General features: G+C 39.3%; 1 protein-coding gene across 1 annotated transcript in view; it reads right to left on the bottom strand.

Moving 5' to 3' along the window:
- Positions 1-21847, bottom strand: part of LOC104211099 (uncharacterized) — a 50369-nt gene extending 28522 nt beyond the window's left edge. Inside the window, exons 1-5 of the mRNA XM_070172033.1 lie at positions 21339-21847; positions 19705-20431; positions 11761-17741; positions 9027-10516; positions 7168-7431 (exon numbers count right to left, since the gene is read on the bottom strand). Coding sequence (XP_070028134.1) covers positions 7168-7431; positions 9027-10516; positions 11761-17741; positions 19705-20431; positions 21339-21682 — 8806 coding nt within the window. The 5' untranslated portion in view covers positions 21683-21847. The remainder of the gene's footprint in view (positions 1-7167; positions 7432-9026; positions 10517-11760; positions 17742-19704; positions 20432-21338) is intronic.
- Between the last annotated feature and the right edge of the window lie 478 nt (positions 21848-22325).

Here is a 22325-nt window from a genome sequence, read left to right as displayed (position 1 = left end):
TAGCGAAGGTGATGAAAAGGTCAAAACACTTTGGGAGAAGGTCGATGCTCAGTTATGTAGTATCATGTGGCGATCTATTGATTCCAAGTTGATGCCCTTGTTCCGTCCACTCCAGACATGTTATTTAGTTTGGGAAAAGGCTCATAATTTATACACTAATGACATATCTTGTATCTATGATGTAATATCGCGAATGACAAGCTTGAAGAAACAGGAATTGGATATGTCTACTTACTTGGGAGTACAGGCAGTCATGGAAGAATTTGAGACGTTGATGCCAGTTTCTGCTAGTATTGAAAAGCAACAAGAGCAACGAGATGTTTCTAGTTCTTACACTTGCTGGACTCCCTAATGACCTTGATTCAGTACGTGACCAGATTTTGGCTAGTCCGACTGTCCCCACAGTTGATGAATTATTCTCTCGATTACTTCGCCTTGCTGCAGCACCAAGTCACCCAGTGAGCTCATCACAGACACTTGACTCATCTGTTCTCGTATCCCAGTCAGTGGACAATCAGGCATCTCAAACTATGGAGAATAGACGAGGAGGTCGTTTTGGAAGATCTAGACCCAAGTGCTCTTATTGTCATAAACTTGGACACACTCGTGATGTGTGCTATTTTTTAAATGGTCGTCCACCCAAAAATGCTTATGTTGCTCAGACCGAGACTACAGGTAACCAGGGATTTTCTTTATCTGAAGGGGAGTATAATGAGTTCCTTCAGTATCGAGCAAGTAAGCAGACATCTCCACAAGTAGCCTCGGTTGCTCAGACTGATACTTCTGTTGCTGGTAAATCTTTTGCTTGTGTTTCCCAGTCTAGTACTCTTGGACAATGGGTTGTGGACTCAGCCGCTTCTGATCATATCTCTGGTAATAAATCACTTTTGTCAAATATTGCGTATTCACAGTCTCTTCCCACTGTTACTTTAGCCAATGGGTCTCAAACTAAAGCAAAAGTTGTTGGACAAGCGAATCTCCTACCCTCTGTCACTCTAGATTCCGTTCTTTATGTCCCTGGCTGTCCTTTTAATCTTGCATCTGTTAGTCGTTTGACTCGTGCCCTCCATTGTGGTATATATTTTATTGATGATTCTTTTATTATGCGGGACCGCAGTACGGGACAGACGATTGGAACATGACTTGAATCAAAAGGCCTTTACTACCTTAACTCACTCAATTCCTCCCTGGCATGTATAGTTACCGATCCTCCGAACCTAATTCATAGACATTTAGGACATCCAAGCTTCAGAAGATAGTGCCTAGTTTGTCTAGTTTATCTACATTAGAGTGTGAGTCATGTTAGCTCGGGAAACATACCCGAACCTCCTTTCCTCGTAGTATTGAGAGTCATGCAGAGTCTGTTTTTTCTTTAGTTCATTCTGATATATGGGGTCCTAGTAGAGTCAGCTCAACCTTGAGATTTCGTTATTTTGTTAGTTTCATTGATGATCATTCAAGATGTACATGGATTTTCTTAATGAAAGATCGTTCTGAGTTGTTTTCTATATTCCAGAATTTTTGTGCTGAAATTAAAAATCAATTTGGTGTTTCTATTCGCACTTTTCGCAGTGATAATGCCTTAGAATATTTATCCTCTCAATTTCAGCAGTTTATGACTTCTCAAGGAATTATTCATCAAACCTCTTGTCCTTATACCCCTCAGCAAAATGGGGTTGCAGAGAGAAAGAATAGGCACATCATTGAGACTGCTCGCACACTTCTCATTGAATCTCATGTTTCGTTGCGTTTTTGGGGCGATGCAATTCTCACAGCTTGTTATTTGGTTAATCGGATGCCTTCATCTCCCATCCAGAATCAGATTCCATATGCAGTATTGTTTCCCCAGTCACCCTTATACTATGTTCCCCCTCGTGTTTTTTGGAGCACTTGTTTTGTTCATAACTTAGCCCCTGGGAAAGATAAGTAAGCTCCCCGTGCTCTCAAGTGTGTCTTCCTTGGTTATTCTCGTGTTCAGAAGGGATATCGTTGTTACTCACCTGATCTTCGTAGGTACTTTATGTCATCTGGCGTCACATTTTTTGAGTCTAAACCTTTCTTTACCTCTTCTGACCATTCTGACCATCTTGATATATCTGAGGTCTTACCTATACCGACCTTTAAGGAGTTTACTATAGTTTCCCCTTCACCTTCCGCCATAGAAGTTTTACCCATTCCAACCATTGGGGAGTCTAGTGTTGCTCCTCCTAGATTCCCCGCCACAGGAACACCACTCTTGACATATCATCGTCGTCCGCGCCCAGCATCAGGCCCAGCTGATTCACGTCCTACACCTGACCCTGCTCCTACTGCGGACTTGTCTCTTCCTAGTACACCGATTGCACTTCGGAAAGGTATACGGACCACCCGTAATCCTAATCTCCATTATATCGGTTTAAGTTATCATCGTTTGTCATCACCCTATTATGCGTTTATATCTTCTTTGTCCTCTGTTTCCATCCCTAAGTCTACAGGTGAAGCATTGTCTCATCCAGGATGGCGACAGGCTATGACTGACAAGATGTCGGCTTTACATACGAGTGGTACTTGGGAGCTCATTCCTCTTCCTTCAGGTAAATCTACTGTTGGTTGTCACTAGGTATATGCAGTCAAGGTTGGTCCGGATGGCAAGATTGATCGCCTTAAGGCCCGTCTTGTTGCCAAGGGATATACTCAGATATTTGGGCTCGATTACAGTGATACCTTCTCTCCCGTGGCTAAGGTAGCATCAGTCCGCCTTTTTCTATCCATGGTTGTTGTTCGCCATTGGTCTCTCTATCAGCTGGACATTAAGAATGTCTTTTTACACGGTGACCTTGAGGATGAAGTTTATATGGAGCAACCACCTGGGTTTGTTGCTCAGGGGGAGTCTCGTGGCCTTGTATGTCGCTTGCGCCGGTCACTTTATGGTCTAAAGCAATCTCCTCAAGCCTGATTTGGTAAGTTCAGCACAGTTATCCAGGAGTTTGGCATGACTCGGAGTGAAGCTGATCACTCTGTGTTTTATCGGCACTCTGCTTCGAGTCTCTGTATTTATCTGGTGGTCTATGTTGATGATATTGTTATTACCGGCAATGATCAAGATGATATTTACTAAATTGAAGCAACATCTCTCTCAACACTTTCAGACTAAGGACCTGGGCAAACTAAAGTATTTTCTGGGTATCGAGGTCGCTCAGTCTAGCTCAGGTATTGTGATCTCACAACGGAAGTATGCCTTAGATATTCTTGAGGAGACAATAATGACAGGTTGTAGACCTGTTGACACTCCGATGGATCCGAATTCTAAACTTCTGCCAGGATAGGGGGAGCCTCTTAGCGATCCTGCAAGATATGGGCGGTTGGTTGGTAAATTAAATTACCTTACGGTGACAACACCTGACATTTCTTTTCCTGTGAGTGTTGAGAGTCAGTTTATGGATTCTCCGTGTAATAGTCATTGGGATGTAGTTGTTCGCATTCTTCGGTATATAAAATCAGCTCCAGGCAAAGGTTTATTGTTTGAGGATCGAGGCCATGAGCAGATCGTTGGATACCCAGATGCTGATTGGGCAGGATCACCTTCTGATAGACTTTCTACGTCTGGATATTGTGTCTTAGTAGGAGGAAATTTGGTATCTTGGAAGAGCAAGAAACAGAATGTGGTTGCTCGGTCTAGTGCCGAAGCAGAATATCGAGCAATGGCTATGGCGACATGTGAGCTAATTTGGATCAAACAATTACTCAAGAAGTTGAAATTTGGTGAGATTAGTCAGATAGGACTTGTGTGTGATAATCAAGCTGTTCTTCATATTGCGTCAAATCCACCATAAGAGAACTAAACACATTGAGATTGACTGTCACTTTGTCAGAGAAAAGATACTCACGGAAGATATTGCTACAAAGTTTGTGAAGTCGAATGATCAGCTTGCAGATATTTTCACCAAGTCCCTCACTGGTCCTCGTATTAACTACATATGTAACAAGCTCGGTACATATGATTTATATGCACCAGCTTGAGAGGGAGTGTTAGAATAGTTATGTAAATAGTAGTAAATAACCCTAATCCCGTATGTATTAGGAGTAGGACATGTTATGTACCCAAAGGATAAATATTTTCAAGAATATGTAGGAACATGAAATCTCAACACAAATTCCATCTATGGTTATGATCTAGTTAAATATGAGAGCATTGTTGCTGATGAATTCTCAAGAAGATATACTTCGATCTCTATTCCTCAGGAAGTTTTAAAGGGTAGGAATGAATATACTATTCCTCCAAAAGTGTTTGGGTGTGTTTGCTTTGTCCAAACTAGGAATTCTGAAAATTTGATCCTAGAGCTATAAAGTTGTTTTCATTGGGTATTCTCCGATACAAAAAGGTTACAAATGTTATCATCCCTATAAGAGATCTTTTGGTAGCATGGATGGTACCTTTCGAGAATATGAGCCCTATTTCAGTATTATCTCATCACCTCTTCAGGAGGAGAGCAGTAAGGAGGAAGAGATGATTCTACCTAGTTCCATTGTTGGACCTCTTGATATCATTGTCACAAGGAAAAGTGAAATTGGAGAAAGAATTCAGGGGGAGACTATTGGGCGTTTGGATAGGCCTGATTTGAAAACTTACTCAAAGAGAAATAGAGCTGAAGAAGCCGTCATGCAATCTAGTTAAGCTGAACCTTCTTCTACCGCAGAGTTATCTACATTTCCTAATGAGTTAGATGTGCCTATTGCTCATAGAAAAGGAGTCAGATCTTGCACCACCAAACACCCTTTATCTAGTTTTGTCTCTTATAATTCTTTCTCTCCCTCCTATAGAGCCTTTTCCTTGTCTATTTCTTCTATATCTAATCACCAAAATTGGAGGGAAGCTTTTGCAGATCCTAAATCGAAGCACGCTGTGATTGAAGAAATGAAGGCCTTGTCAAAAAATGAGACTTGGGAACTTGTCACTTCACCACCACGCAACAAGTTAATTGGCTGCAAATGGGTCTTCACTATGAAGCACAAAGCTGATGGCACTCAGACTTATGGAATGGATTATTAAGAGACAATTGCTCCTGTGTCTAAGATGAACACTATCAGAATTCTTTTGTCTTGTGCAGCTAATCTTGATTGGAACTTGCAACAGTTTGATGTGAAGAATGCATTTCTTCACCAGAGACTTAGAAGAAGAGGTGTATATGGTGATTCCTCCTAGATTTGATACTGCACAAAGTCAAGGAAATGTATGCAGATTAAAGAAAGTCTTGTAAGGGCTGAAGCAATCCCCTAAAGCTTGGTTTGACAGACTCTTTAAAGCAATGATCTCATTTGGTTACCACAAAGCAATGTTGATCACACCCTCTTCATAAAACATCAAACGGGTAAACTCAATCTTCTCATAGCTTATGTTGATGACATAGTAATAACAGGAGATGACAAAGAGGAGATGGCCCGATTGAAGAAGTTGTTGGCACATGAATTTGAGATCAAGGATCTAGAAAAATTTCAGTACTTCTTGGGAATTGAGGTTGCTAGATCAAAAAGATGAATCTTTATTTATCAAAGGAAGTATATTCTGGATCTCTTGAAGGAAACTGGTATGACAGGTTACAGACCCGCAGAATCTCCCATTGAAAGCAATCACAAGTTACAAAGTGGAGTTGGAGAGGTAGTTGATAAGGAGAGATATCAGATGCTGGTTGGAAGACTCATTTGGTTGGAGGACTCATTTATCTCTCCCACACTAGACCAGACATAGCCAATTCAATTAGCCTGGTGAATCAGTTTATGCATGATCCCCGCGATCCTCATATGCAAGTTATCTTTCACATTTTGTGGTATCTGAAGTCTGCTCCAGGGAAAGGTCTACTTTTCTCCAAACATACGATCACCTTCAAATCGAAGCTTTTACATATGCGGATTGGGCTGGATCTCTAATGACAAGATCTACATCCGGTTACTGTACGCTCATAGGAGGAAACTTGGTTAATTGGAGAAGCAAGAAACAAAATGTAGTGGCTAGATCAAGTGCGGAGGCAAAATATAGAGCTATGGCCCAGTGTGTTTGCTAACTGCTTTGGCTACAAAAGCTACTAGAGGAATTGAGACTATCTGAAAAAGGAAAACTTTCCTTGTACTGTGACAATAAGGCTGCCATTAGTATAGCTCATAATCAAATCCAGTATGACCGAACAAAGCATCTGGAAATTGATCATCATCAAAGAAAAAATTACAACTGGTGTCTTGAGTTTGTTTCATGTGCCATCGGAAAACAGCTAGCTGATGTGTTTACCAAAGGTCTCAACAAGCGAACTCTCCACACATTGAATTGCAAGTTGGGCATGTGCGACATATTTGCACCAACTTGAGGAGTGTTAATTAGCATGATTTTAGAAGATTTGATTAAATTTAGGAGATTGTTGATTAGCATAATTTTAGGAGATTTGATTATACTCTAGGAGATTTGATTTTATTTGATTCTATTTGATAGTTGGATTGATTGTACAGATTTATTTTATTTCCTTAATTAGTATTAAGAGCTTTATATAAACTCCCTTGCTCATGGGATGTAAACACACACAAAAGTACAAGAAGCCTTTTCTTCTTCTCAAAATCTACAATGTGTGCATAATGCAATTTAGAACTACCTTTTGTTATGAGATCATAACAGACCATGGAATGTGAAAAACCCACAACTACTTGTCTAATATAACAAATACTTTGCAGTGGCAGGTCATGTCATCGTTATACTAAACTTATCTTAATGTTACATATTTACATATTAATATACGACAATGAATATTTTCTGTTTCTACATGGTAACTTCGAATAGAAACTGCTAAATTACATTTTTTTTCCTTTTTATGGAATCATTTCAGACAAATTTTGATTAATAATCATATAATCGGGTACTGAAGGAGAGCCTTAGCGTAACTGGTAAAGTTGTTGCCATGTGACCAGGAGGTCACGGGCTCGAGCCGTGGAAACAGCCTCTTGCACAAATGCAGGGTAAGGAGTCCGGCCCTTTCCCGGACCCCGAGCATAGCGGGAGCTTAGTGCACCGGGCTGCCCTTTTTTTAATCATATAATCGGTACTGCATTGTATCTGTAACAACCAAATCTGTTCACATCTCTCTAGCATAAAGCACAGGAGTATATAAGCATGATTAAACACTTGAGCAACTACAATGCAGTATGTACCTCTTAGAGAGAACATTTTTGCAGCCGGTGCGCGATGTGAAGGCATTGCAAGAGCTAAACCTCGAGGATCAAACATGTACAAGAATCCATCTGAAACAACTGACACAAAATCACTTATCGAAAAACAACTAAGCAACCCTAGCCCATAATTCATGGTATCACCACGCAGACTCCAAGGTGGAAGAAATTGTAGTCCAGCTACTTCATCTCTACTTAAGTTTGCCCCTTCAAGGATGACAACTAGTGCAGGCCCTTGAAAGTCACCTGCAAAATAAGAGGCTTCTGAATGAAGACGAACTTCTACAGTGCCTAAAATCCAGACTACTTACTATCAGGAAACACAGATCATAGGAGGGGAGGTGGCACAAAAGTTATTCCTCAGAAAATCTCTAGAGGCAACTGTACATATTACAAAGTGCTTTAGTCGTCCTTTAAGATGTGGGTTATTAGTTATGTTCTTACTTTGTTTACGTAATTATTTGTTTTTGGGATACAATTGTTTTACTTTTAAGCAGTCACATTATGGACAAAACTTAGGAATCCTAGTTTGTCTAGGATAATAGGTATCAGAGTATTTCCGTTACCTAAAAATGGAGCTAGATATAACCTACCATTCATTCATCTCAGTGTGTAAGAAATAAACTATTGACTACCTGGAGGCCACAGAATGAGGGACCAAGATGACATTAAAAGCTGTGTTTTTAGAAAACAGTAGAAGTGATGGTACAGGTTTTTGAGAATGGTAACAACTTTTATATAAAGTGATGGTACAGTTTATGATGTACTCTAGTAGTCCTTAAACGCCGGTTTTTAGGATTTGGGCTATTTGTTAGGTTCTTATTTAGTTCAGATCAATTTTTCATTATATGAAATCTAGTTGTTTTTCAGTTATTTTACTGTATTTCTTTCTTTTTTTAAGCGGCCTTTTGATGGAAAACAGTTAGGAATCCTGGTTTGTTTGAGGATAATAGGTCCAAGAAATATTTTCTCCTTATAAATGATTCAAGAAACAACTTTTTAGTCATTCATCCTCTTATCTTGGATTGGCACTTCTGAGATTTACAATGGAACTTGGGTTTGCTTTGCTTTGTAGCAGTCTTCTATAGGCTTGTCATTTGTTTCCCTCAGATATACTAAGACTTTTATATGAACTGAATGCATTAAAAAAAAAATACTGCGCCTCCTCCTGGATCACCACATTAATGTAGGAAAGAACAATCAGAAAAAGCAATTAGAATAACTGTGTCAAGGGAGCACAGCTCAACTGTAAAGCAGAGTGCAAGAAAAAATGAGAACATTTAAGCTCGTAAAATATTTAAAATGCAAATTAGGTTAACATTCAAGCTCAACTCTGGATTTCTGCCAACACTATATTAATTAGATTGAAAAGAAGCCTCATTGATGAAAACCAGAAGTAAAAGCAAGGTAATGGAATGCAGGCACAAAACCTCCCCAGTAAAGAAGAGTAAAAGAAGACAAAGAAGAAATAGCAGTTGAAAGATGCTATGGTTATAGCACATGCTAATTGCATAAAAATGTCACCATGAAAATCGCAACACATCAATTTCTATAAAACCAAAAAAAACCTAAAAAGTCACCTCACTATTCATATTTTTTATCGTTAACCTCGCTATTCATATTATTGTGTACTGAGATGCATAAACCACCTACCTCTAAATGAGAAGGTATACTTAAGTTATCTGATCAAAATATTAATCTTTAAAACTTCAGAGCAGAAAATAAGCAAGACCATACAGCAACTGAAGGTGCTTTCAAGCTCAATAACACGCAAAAGTCACATGTTTCTGCCATTAAAAATGTCGGAGAAATAACCAATAAGTAGGTTTAGAACTATGTACCTAGATTATGCTGCAGAAGGGACTGACACCGATGTTCCCTTCTGTCGAAAATCAGATGAAGCTTTTTTGCTTTGCAGCAATCTGCCAACTCAAGTAGGTCATACAAAAGGAAATCAGTCTTTCCATACAACTCTAGAAGTTCACATATTTTTGGGTAATCCATGCACAGTAAGTCTTTTGTCATTTCTTCACTGACTAATGACACACTTCGAAGCGATTGAATACCCAATCTGTCAGCAAGATTCTGGCTGATAGACGGATGAACCAGACGTTTTCCACCAACAGTGCTGCTCTCCATCCAAGGAGCATCGTTATAAACAAGATTCCCAGCACTCATAAGAGCTCCAGAAGAATCAGGAAGTAATAAAGGAGTACTGGAAGCCTCAAACATTAAGCTATCCATGTTGCAATCTGCAATTGCTTCTAGCACATGATTGACAAAACTCAGCTGATCAGCAGTAAGGGGGAACCCTTTCACATCATTTTGCAACCTTTGTAAAACTTTGAAGTAATCAAAAACATCAAAGCTGAGTCTAACACCTAACTCCAGAAGCAAATCTCTGAAATCCGTTAACTCAGATGGTACAACATACAAGTAGGGGCTGTATTTCACAGGTGAATCAAAAGCAAGTACATCAGGAGAAACAAAATCATCTCCTATCCATACCCACCGAGCACCATCTAAGGTAGACTTGAGAACCTTGAAGTCGTCAGTACCAATAGATTCTTGCAACTGTGAATAAATTAAGAGCACCTGCTTCTGCAAAACTGAATCAAAATTATGTGCTGCATCTGAGTCATCATTTACCTCCACATAGAATTTAGATAGTCCAAGCAATTGTTCAGACAGAATCTTTATACTTGGGCTATCCATCCAACCAAGTTTACGTTGCAGATGCTCTGAACATTCACCATCCAGGATATGCATCTTAGATGAAACCATCCACATCTGCGACTTGGGCCGAACGTTACTTGGCATCGCAATTTTTCCTCCTGAGGCTAACCACGGTAATCCTCTAATAGGCGGATCTATAAGTACAGGACACCAACTTATGGATCCCAATGCTGACCAAAATTCTTCTCCAGACATATCATCGATCCAGTTGCTGAGAAATGAAATAAATCCTGAGAGGTCCTCCAAGAGGTTGTCAGTAACATCAACAGCTCCTTCATTGCAAACACTAAGACATAACCCCTGAGAAGATTCATGACCAACACTGGGTTCCCCTTCCTGTGATGAGAGTTTTGCTGCAACTGTGTCCAACAAGTAACACAACCTGCTACCATACTTCACCACTTCTAACTCTTCGGAATTATGTAACAATGACACAGATGTGGCACAATCTAGCAAACCAATAAAGCTCAAAGATTGCCGAAGCCCAAGGTTAACCAAAATATCAAGACACTCAGGAGTAGAGAACTTTTCAGATGGAAAAAAGGCACCTCCATGCAACAACATTTTCAGTTCTGGTATACGAGGATCATAAAGCCTACAGAAACATTACAAATTCCACAATCATATACTCCCTCTTTTTCACTTTGTTTGGCACTATTTCCTTATTAGTCCATTTAAAAAGATAATGAGAAGCATTTCTAGTCACACAAATGCTATGTCATGTTTAAAACCACAAGTTTAAAAAGTTTTATAGCCACACAAATATTATCGAATATTTAAGACTACAAGTTTCAAAAGTCTTCCTTTCTTTCTTAAGTTTTGTGCCAAGTCAAACTACAACAAATAAGTTTTATAGTTTAAAAACTTAAGTTTCACAAGTTTAAGTTTTCTTTCTTAAGTTTTCTTAAGTTTCACAAGTTTAAAAAGTTTTATAGCCACACAAATATTATCGAATATTTAAGACTACAAGTTTCAAAAGTCTTCCTTTCTTTCTTAAGTTTTGTGCCAAGTCAAACTACGACAAATAAAATGAAACGGAGGAAGTACGTAAGAACATACCCCCCGTGTTACACACACACACACACACACACATGAGAATGTATTGTATGTAGATCACATAAATACACCATACTTAATGGTATACGTTAAAACTTCTAAGCATAGGTAGAATAGCAGAAAGAGTTTGAGCATTTGATGGATTTTATAATCCGACAGCACGGGTACCAAGTTGCTAACTCATCAAAAATATTCTTTCAAAATAAATTGCAGTGAAGACTCCCTGCTAGTAACAGATTTTATGTGTTAGATTTACTCGACTACACATCAATTACAGTGAGTATGTTGATTATGTAACACAATCTTCAGTCCAGCCACTTTTTTAGGAAAAGATTCAGCTTGATGATTTTTGGTGTTGATATTTAAATGAAAAACTTCTGTAGCAAAACCAAAAACGACCAAGAATGTACCACTAATTTTATATTAAGTATACCTTTAATACTACAATAGATTGTCACTTCTCATAAGAAAATGACTCCTCGTCTAATTTTATTTTTTTTCGTGAAATATGATCTACAACCTAGTGACCTACCCCTAGGAAATAATGCTGCTTTTTCCGTAGAATTACTTTCTGCATCATTTTCTTGACTTTTCTCAGAGAAAACATACCAATGATTTTACCTTTTATATTGTTTTACAATTGATAGCATTACACTTGTGCCTAACAACTTCTAAGGAGACCTAATTTGACTGAGAGAAACAAGAAACTATTTGAGATCATCAAGGATTAAGTCACTCGCGCATGAACATAAGAAAGTTGAGTAGATGGATAAATACACACACCTGATAGGCTCTCTCCAGGAACCATCACGAGTTAAAACAAAAGTCGCTTTGGAGATTGCTTCTTTCAAGGAGTTGTCCTCTTCCATCAAATATCTGATATCTTGTAAAATGGCTGAGAGTAATCCATCTTGAGAAACAAACTCAGGCATGTGAGGGATTACATAATGTTTGAAGAAGTCCGCCTTTGTAGGTTCTGCAACTTCTAAGTATTTATTCAAGATACTCCTTTCCTTATCTGATTCAATTCTCAAGAAATCATCATTCAATAGATCTTCACGTACACCATTTGGTTTTAACCATTTAGTTAACCTACTCAAAGATACCATTTTTCTGCTCTTGAAAGACTCAAACATAGGAATCTCTTTGATGATAACCATATGAGTGCTATTCATTGAATCTTCACAGAACCACTTCGACTGGAGAATGTAGCTCCTAAGTTCATGCATTTCTCCCTCCAATGCATTAGTAAAGAGCCCCTCGATCTTTTCTATTTTCACAGCTGCAGCCAATATTGCATTTAATATACCATTTGCAGTCGGAGGCTGGACATAACGTATTAACTGAGGATGGTCTATTGGGAAGTCACGCCTCAATATCAGGCATCCAACGCGCAGCAAAAGTGATGACATATTCTCACTCCAGCCACCATCTTTGATCACATTGGAATTTTCCACTAGCTGCAGGAGACGATTGTTTAGAACAGGTAAAATAGGCCACTTCGAAAACAAAGAGAGATCATCACAACAAGACTTAAGATAGCTCCACAGCAGTCTCATCCAATCCAAATCAGGATGTCCTTGACAACAAGGGACCCAATTCACCTGTTTAGCCAGCTGCCAGTCTGCTGGGAGTAATTGCACGAAAAGCCTCTCAAGCAAAGGGCAAGTCAAGAAAGTAATGTTAAAATCTTCACTTTGGGCTACTTCACTTAACTTGTCATAGAGAAAAGCAGAGATCCCAGAGTCTACAAGTTGGTGGGGAAGAGAATCCTTAAGAAGACCATATCCGTCGCCGTCAGCAATATAAATTTGATCACTCTCCCCCCTCTTCTGAAATTTTGTGAACAAACCATTGGAAAGAGGTATCAGGGGTAAGCCAAAGAAAGTGCTAGATTGAACTGGAGTTCTTAGGTCAAGCAAGCAGTATTCTAAGGTTAAGATCATAGCATTTCTATCTCTAAATTCACGATTCCTCCTAATTAAAAGAGTGCGGAGTAGTTGAGGTGTAAGAAAATGCAGTCCGGGACATATCTCCTTAAATTTTTCCACAAGAGCCTCGGGAATGATCGCCATAGGCAAACCAGCATCTGATAATGCATCCACAAGTTCCCTTGCCTTGTCAAAAGTGAAATCTGGAAAAATTGCTTGCTTCGTTGAGATCCATTGTCCACCTCTGGCTTTTGTATACAACACTCTAAGACCAGAACCAGAGATGAAATTATAGAGTTTCCGCACCACTGACGCCCATGGTTCATATCCCATCTTGGTTGGCCAAAAGGAAAAGAATGAATCACATGGGCCAATTTCTGAAGCAACTTTCTCAAGCATATAACCATAAGCTGGAGCAATGACATCTTCAAGTAGGTACATATTCCACTCAGAGCGTTTCTTCCCACCCCCAGCCATGTCATTGCCAAACCATATATCTCTTCGGTTTGATGATAACTCAAAATATGCATTGACATGCACAGGAAGCCCAGTAATGACTGGCAGTGGCAAAAAACAGAAGGCACGACCCTCAAAATTCTCTATAGCACCAGTTGATGCCACTGGGAAGTCTAGCAATTTAGGAGTAATGAGATCAGATTCATCAAAATCACCATCCAAATCGCTTTCAGTTTTCTTTGTGTGTAAACAAGTAGCGACACATGCCCAAGGAATAGTGTTATGGTACTTATCAAGGTTGGCATGACTATTCTTACCTCGAAGAAAGCCTAAGCACTCACTAGTTAACCACAAATGTGCACGACCACCAGAAGTGCTCTTCTCGGACACCACAATCTTATGACACTTCCATGGCAAGTCTATATTCACAGACTTACATAATTGGCTGAGGAACTGAGCTTTATTACTTTTGTCATGCCGCTTCCCATACATAAGACTGAAGACCTGATGATTTGGATCACTTTCATCCTCAGAATCACCTACATATTGCTTGTCAACACAATGTAGCAGTTGCATTTCACTATTAGCACCTTCTTTCACAAAAATCGATATACTTTTCACGCTCCGCAGGAAAAGCAATGTCTCAGAGACAACCTCTGAAAAGGAATGAAACAGTGCTAGGACATCATCAGGTGTGTACCCTTCTTTCTTTATTTGGCTTCTAGAAGCAACACTTGCACTCCGAAGAGGGAATCGGAAGAGGGTTCCAGGGAAAGAATGTTGCAGATCACACCCGAAATGCAGAAATGGAGAAAATTGGTCAGGAAATTGTTCTAATATTCTTCTGCCCGTAAATTTGATCCGCAGGCCAGGATGTGAAGGAGATATCCCAGGTAGATTGCAGGAATGTGGGTCAAACATGACAATATTTTCTCCCGAAACAAAAGTTGGTATATCTGTGAAGTGATAAACACAATTAAACCCCAGCCCGAATCTTCCAATGGCAAATGGTTTCTCTAGTTTAGTTTCTTGACCTATACGAGAGATTGCATACAAATCTTGGGGAGTAAAAACAGAGTCATTGAAACAGTACAAAGCAGGTCCCTGCCAATCCGCCATTTCAGGAGAGAGAACGGATGAAGTCCCATATTGAGTTTTATCCAATAAAAAAGTCACCTTTGAAGCATTAGCATCCTCGGCATTTTGTACCAGCTCAAACAGAGTCCCAGGTCCATCTGCATACATTTCAAGTATATGTTTAAGCCTGGTTGTTAATGCTTCATGCTGCCCAAATGCTTCAGCAGCACCAGACAAGCTCAGGTTCATGGAATCAGCACTTTCTGCAAGCAATATCCTTCGAAGAGAGCGTACTCCTAGTTTCTCAGCAACATCATTAGAAATGTTTCCATGCACAAATCTATGGACAGTTTGACTTGCATTAGACGCCATTGTAGATGAACCACCAAACGAGGAACTGGGATCTTCTGAATCAAGCAACCAGGGAGCGTCATTGTACACCAAATCTGTAGCAGAAAGTAATCTACAGGACACATCAGGCAGGTAGATCTTAACTGGATCTTCGGAAAACTGAACTTCAGAAAGATGTTGTGCAATTAATATAGCAGCCCTGATTTCCTGAGTATGCAAGGGAACAGAACCTTTCCTTACTGCCATTCGACTTAATATATTAGCATAATCATTAGGACACAAGAACTCTCGGATGCCCAGCTCCAGGAATAGTTCTTTGAAAACTGCCAAATCCACAGGTATAACACGCATATAAGGAGCCAAATGAAGAGGGCCATTGAGGACAACCTCATCAGAGGTCGCAAATCCATCTCCAACCCAAATCCACCGACTTCCCTCTAAAACAGCCTTGACAATGTCAATTTCATCTGAAGCAAGCATGCTCATCAATATAGAATATATCCTTGGCATTGCTAAGGCCAATTCCTTCCTTAGCACTGGATCTGTGACAATCTCACTATTTTTCCCAAGCTCAAGAAGCTGTGCAGCAATTACACTTCCTCCAGGTGGAGAAGACCAACCTAGTTGACTAGATAAAGCTGAAGAAGAGCATTCTCCATCCAGTATGCGCATGCTTGCAGAGACAAGCCACAAGTCAGAGTATAATCTCACAAGTTTAGGAGGAGCAACCATGGACGAGACAGCAGGCCATGGTAAAGACTGATACGGAGAAGAAACAAGAACCGGGCACCAACATATCAACCGAAGATCACTCCAGAACTTTTCTAAGTCAGATTTAACATAACGAGGTTTAAAAGCGTTTGTGGCTCTTGAGAACATTCTATTCATGCTTCCTTGATCATCCTTGGTTGGATCAGATAGCCACTTCAATGCATTCACTTCCAAATATGAAAGAAGCACTTTACCTCTAGAATGAGCAATTTGTGGATCGGTATGCATCAATTTTTCCACCCTTCGAGCACTTTGTATCACTGTCTCATTGGACACGGTTGTCCTGAGACCCAAACCTTGTAATATGTCAAGAATACCAGATTCCTGGAAAGCACCATAAGGAAAACTATCACAATCTTCCAATAAGGCATATAATTCCTCATTTCTTGGATCATACAACACCGAAGGACTTCTCATGGAGCCATTAGACGAAGGGATAAAGTCCAAGTTCCTCAGATTTTCTTTAAAATGTGCATCCTCAACACAAAGATGAGGCAGCTCTCTCAAAATCATAACCATGATGTTGTCACGAACATCAGGATCCAGCAAATTGACCCTATCTAAGACATGCTTCTTGTAGAAGTCTGCCTTCCTTATACGTTCAATACCGAGATATCTATTTAGCACCTCTTCTTCGGTATTTGAAGAACTACTAATGAACTCAGCAGAAAGGAGAGATGCAGAACACTCCAGGGGTGGCAAGTATTTTTGAGGGTTTACTAAATCAGAGAAATGAAAACTTTCAGAGCACTCTCCACCATAAACTCGATAAACAGGCAACCTCTTGCAATTGTGTAAGTCAGAAACATCCATACAATTGGAAATATACCACCTTGGATCCAGAAGAAATCCACGAAGCTCATCTCTGTCTTCCATTTCCAGATGTTGAAGAGATTCTTGTGCTCTCTCACTTGAAGAGACAGCATCAAAGATAGACTTCAGAACACCGCCACCATCAGCATCACAGACATAACTAGATAAGTCTGGATGCTGAATATCATGACTGTGATCTAGTATCTTGCATCCTATCTTAATCAGAACATGTTGCATTTTATCAGACAAGTTTTCTGCATTCAGCAATTTTAAGTTCCTAGATGGTCTATACAAATGCCCCGAAGCTGATGGTAAGATAGGCCAATCACCAAAGAGACTTAACTCTGCACATCGATCTCTAAGATAACGCCAGAAGAGCACAAACCATGACAAAGTTGGATGGTTAGAACAAGACCCAGGGTCCCATAGAACTTTAGTTTTATACTTCCATTCAGCAGGGAAAAATTTGGGTAATAATTGAAGGAGCTCAGTAACACTAAAGAAACTAAGGTTTGCACCAGATGCCTTTGCCACAGCCATCAGTCTGTCCAACAAATTGCAAGGGATTCTCCTGTCGATTACTCTACCAGAAAGGTTATGAAGAAGTGTGTATTCCAAATCGTTGCATATAAAATAAGAGATTCCCTTTGTCGGTTCAGACAACAAACCAAAGTCTCCATTTGCTAAAGGAAGTAAAGGCAAACCAAATGCATGTATGCCAACATCTGTATCAAGGAGGTCCTCAAGGCAATACTCTAACAGCATAAGCCTGTTAGATCTGTCAATCGCACTTGCAGATTTTCTTTTCCTAAGATAATGGCGTACTGAATCCGGTGTAACTACTTTCCATTTAATAGAAGTAACACAGGTCACAAGCATATTAAACAATCCATTTGGCAAACGAACAACAGGCATGCCTAGCTGGACGAGCGCCTGCTCAAGCTCTTTGCTTCTTGACAACTCGCTATCATGAAGAAAAGCTTCTCTTGCTGAAACCCAGTTTCCACCGTTGACGTTTGAATATAAAACAGGGTACTCAATGATGTTCCGGTAGATGTGCTCAACTAAAACATTCCATGGCTCTTCAAATGAACCAGTGGGCCATAAGGAATAGTAAGTCTCAGTAGGACCAAGCATCTGTTGCACGCCCAGTAGTATTTGAGCATAACTAGGAGCTACAACATCTTCTAACAGAAGCCTGTTCCAAAGAGAACGAATTCTTCCAGATCTGTCCATATCAGCTCCATACCAAATGCCTCGACGATTCGATGAAACCTCAAAGAATCCATTAATATGTGCACTTAATCCAGTTTTGACAGGTAAAGGCAAGAAACAGAAAGCCCGACCTTGCTTAAGAACATCATCCTGCAAAATGAAAAATAAACGACGACAGAGAGCTTAGATGAGTAGGCACTTAAACTAACAAATAGAGAGGCCCTGAGCCAGTGAGCATAAACCTTGCAATCAAATAATTCTCAATGGAGGAGAATCGAAAGGAAGCACAGAAGTACACAGTCTCCCAAAATTTTAAAGCCAATGCTTGAATTTCAAGTAATCATGTTACAGTAAACTAATACTCAACAAGTATACCGGAGTCCTAAAATCCGGTAATATAATAAGCCAACAGGTCAAATAAAAGCACAGGTAATTCCTAATATACTTAAATCTATAAGCTGGTTTATCAACGTGATTCCCATCCTCAATCAATTAGATGGAATAACTTCCCGTTATACCTTAGAAGCAGACAAGACAATACATCTTGAACACCAACTAGGACTAAAGGCGCACCAACAAGCACTGATTCCTAGTACGATAGTAGCACCAACAGTTTAGGTTACAAGCTCAATGTTAAGCACACACAGTTCAGGTTACAAGCTCAATGTTAAGCACACAGAGGCAATCCACTAGAGATCAGAAATTGTTAAAGAAACGACAAGATCCTTCTTTTGTCCCTTCCAGGAGATCGTTAAGATCAAGAACCCGCAGGATACCAGAACATGAGCAATATATGACACTTTAATTATAGAAAGGAAAACAGTACATTCCGGAAATCCTCGTTCATTTCCGTTCTTTTTTGTTTATTAGCCAGCAGGGGAGAGGAATAGGAGAGATATTTCCAGAGAGGAGGTTATCGTCACTCGGAATTTTGAGGATAGACTACCTATTGTATTGTCCAACCAGAAGATTAAAAGGTCTGGTCGGAGTACTGGCAGAGGTAAAAAGACATTTTACTAAGTACTTTCTCTACTTCATTTTAAATGACATAGTTAATTTTAACTTTATCCCAAACTGTTTTGTGCCTCTACTTCATTATAAAAAGGCACACTGCCCTTTTAATGCGATGCAAATTGTTCCATGAACTTCACAAAACAAGATAAATAACAGGGTGCACACCAATCACAAACTTAAGGTGAATTGATTTGAATTTAGTACATCATAGTGATACAGGAATATTTAGTCCTTAATTTGATATGGTTTTTGAAGGACAGAATTGGATCATGGAGGGGATCTAATCTCTTCTAAATGCTATATTTTTTTTTACATACAGGAGATGTGCTAATGGGGTGATTCTAGCCATTTCTCATTTCCCTCCTCTGTTTTTTCCTCCTACTGATGCTACCTTAGCAGTTGTTCTGTTCTTTCCTCCTACTGACGCTCCCTTAGCAGTTCTCTCATATTTACTTCATTTGTTATCTTGCTTTGTCTTTATGAAGATTTTTTTGTATCATAGCCTTTTGTTTTGTTTGGTATCGTAGCCTTGGTTAACTAGAGAACTACACGTCATACTTAATTGTAACTTCGCTATGATATAAATCATTTCATATTACTTGTAATAGGTTATCTAAACATAGGCCAAAAATATTTTTGTCACAGGATTTATTACTATCTACTTCAGCACAAGGATTTATAATTATCTACACTATACACAAAAGTGGAATACAAGTACTACAATTCCATCCAGCATCCAAGGGTATGGCCTAATGATCAATGAAGTAGGTTGAGAGCTATAAGGTCTCGGATCCAATTCTAGCAAATGCAAAAACCCAAGATGATTTCTTCTCGTCTGTTCAAGTCTTGGTGGACAGAGTCAACCGGTACATGAGCTGGTGGGAGGTAGCAGGTATTTATGGAATTAGCAGAGGTCCGTAAAAGCTGGACCGGACATCATGGTTATCAAAAAAAAGAAAAAAGAGCACTACAATCTCATCCTTGATCATCTCGTTATAATTCAATGATATCCTCCTTATCTGCGAAGCTTGACTTCACCTGTTTACTTGATTGATTGACTTGTAACCCGTCAAATAACTGGATGCAGAAGCTACATTACCTTAGATGAATTATCTGATATGCAAACAGCAACCGATGCCCAAGGCAGAAGGTAAACATCAAAGTCTTTTGAAGCTTTCGCCGCAAAAGCACCTATCCTGCTCGATGGTGAAGACAATCTTTGTACTATATAAAACCTATCAGTTCTCTTCTGAGGATGATTGTCATTAACTGCCTCGCTCAAGAACTCCAATGAGAAGGTATCCACGGTGGAGTCATTTGAATCAGTCAATTTCGATAGTCTCAAAAGTGCCTGACGATGCCAAATGGTATCACCGTTGACTGTGTTCACAGAGCAGGAATATGTTTTCCGTGGCCCGGCCATACCAACATCCCATTCATACATCTCTACTGATAATACACTTTTAAGAAAAAGTAGTGAGAAAACTCCTTCCTCGTAAAGTTGTACTAACATTGAAGAGATGTCATCTTCCAAGTAGCCTTGCTTGGAGAGCTTACTGCTAGCAGCCTGATCTGCGCTCCTCAAAGGGAAACGGAATAAAGTTCCATGGAAAGGACTTTTCATGTCACAACCAAAAGCACAATATGGAAAGAACTGATCTTTGTACAGTGAGATGGCTGAAGAACTAACATACTCAATTCGTTTTCCAGGATTTGATGCTGAGACATTTGGAAGGTAAACACCCTGGGGATCAAATAGTACAACATACTTTCCACTTACAAAGGAAGGCAAATCAGTTAAATGGTACACCGAGTTGAAGCCAACCCTGGAAGAAAACACACCAATTCAAAGAGATAAGTTGATTGCATTTGCGAGAAACTTAACCAAGATTGAGGAAGAAAAGGGTACAATTTCCCCTCAACCTCTTTGTTGTTTCCTTTTTAAGGAAAAGGTGTAAAACTTTCTGTGTTTTAAATTTACTAACAAGTTTCCATTGTGAATTAATATGAAAGCAATTTAGATAAAAGAACGGGAAAGACTCTTCTTCAGAATTAATAACACCTATAGAAGAAATCCTCAATAATAAAAAAATAGCAATGTTTGGTTTCAAAATGTTCTTTTGAAGAAAAATAAACACTTCTATAATATAGCAGTTGATATGTTCACACCTTCTACAGAGAATTACAACTTACAACACCTTTATTGGGACATAACTACTACTTAAAATTTCAACTGTTACAGCCAGCCACTTTCTGACCAAAGTTCCTAATAATAGAGTAGTTGTTTTCCACTTTCTAACTTGTTTCCATGTAATCTCAGGAAATTCAAACACAGACAAATCACAAATTTACGAAATCAGCCTAGTACCAGCTCAAACTCCAAAAACGATAATGTTTGTCAAGTTCTCATAAATATCTAGTAGACTTTAGACATTTCGACATAAAAAATACTTCAGATAACACCTTCCCACCAAAATTTAACCATAAGCCAAAGTAGCATTTATCCAAGTATACACATTAGGGCACCGAACTTACACAAGGATTTATGTTATATAATGAACTTTTTACCCAGTGAGTGTATTTAACATGGTATAAAAGGTAACATATCATTTATTTTAAGTTACCAATCGATGTTAGTATTAAATATGGCTACCTGCAATTATTTTTAAGTAACCTGATTATGTGCAATATATTTTTAAAACCATCAGTGTATATTTGAAATGAGGAAATTACCCAAAGCGACCGGTTTTCCAAGTCTGGCCATGCTTGCCGCTGCCCCCAATCCTAGAAATACTAACAAAATCCTCTTCAGAGAAAACGGCGTCGTTGTAAGCCAAAAGCGCAGGGCCTTGCCACTGTCCGAGCTTGTCAGAGAGCAATGACTCAGTCCCGTGATTCCGACGGTCAAGGCAGAGGCAAACTTTGGTAGCTCCGGCATCGTCGGCGTTCTGAATGAGCTCCTTAAGCACCGTAGTGCCCTCCGGATAATTCAACAGAACCTCTCGGATTCTCCGAGTTAGATCTACTTTCTGGCCGAAATCTTCAAGGAAGATTGACTCCGGCGACGGAGAGTCCATATTATTTGGGATCAAGTCGGCGGTAAGAGAAACTTCTGAGTCAAGTCATTACAAAATTTTGATTTGATGTATGAACTAATGACGACCTGCTTGAAGAAGAGGAATATCTGCAGAAAGAGTAAAATGAGGCGCCAAGCGGAACGAGAAATCACCGATTGTTTCTGATATTTGTCAGCATAGTAGAGATATGACGTTGAATTTCCTTTCTTCTTTTTATTTTTTTATTTTTTTATTGAATTTGTGTGGGTGGGGTAGAGGAAATATAACTTTTTAGACAAATGATTGAAATTCAAAATTTGTCAAAATTACCAAATGTCAAATAATCATGTCTATGTAACTACACGACTCGTCGGTTTGACTTCTAGCTTTCCGTTTTGTGACTTGAGGTCTTGAATAGCTTCATTTGATATTTTATGACTTATGTGCAAGGTTTATTTTGATTTCCGGAAAGTTTAGATGTATTTAGGAAGAAAAATTCTTATTCTAGAGTCTTGATATATGGAGTTGACCACGGTCAACATTCTTGGTAAACGACATCGGATCAATGTTTTGACAATTATAATAGGTTCGTATGATGATTTTGGACTTGTACGTATGCTTAGTTTGGGTTCCGGGTGACCTGAGGTCGTTTCGGAGGCGTATA

This window comes from Nicotiana sylvestris, chromosome 4, assembly GCF_000393655.2.
Source record: "Nicotiana sylvestris chromosome 4, ASM39365v2, whole genome shotgun sequence".
NCBI classification, from domain to species: domain Eukaryota; kingdom Viridiplantae; phylum Streptophyta; class Magnoliopsida; order Solanales; family Solanaceae; genus Nicotiana; species Nicotiana sylvestris.
Note: the sequence above shows the minus strand (reverse complement) of the source record. Positions and strands in the feature narration are given on the sequence as shown.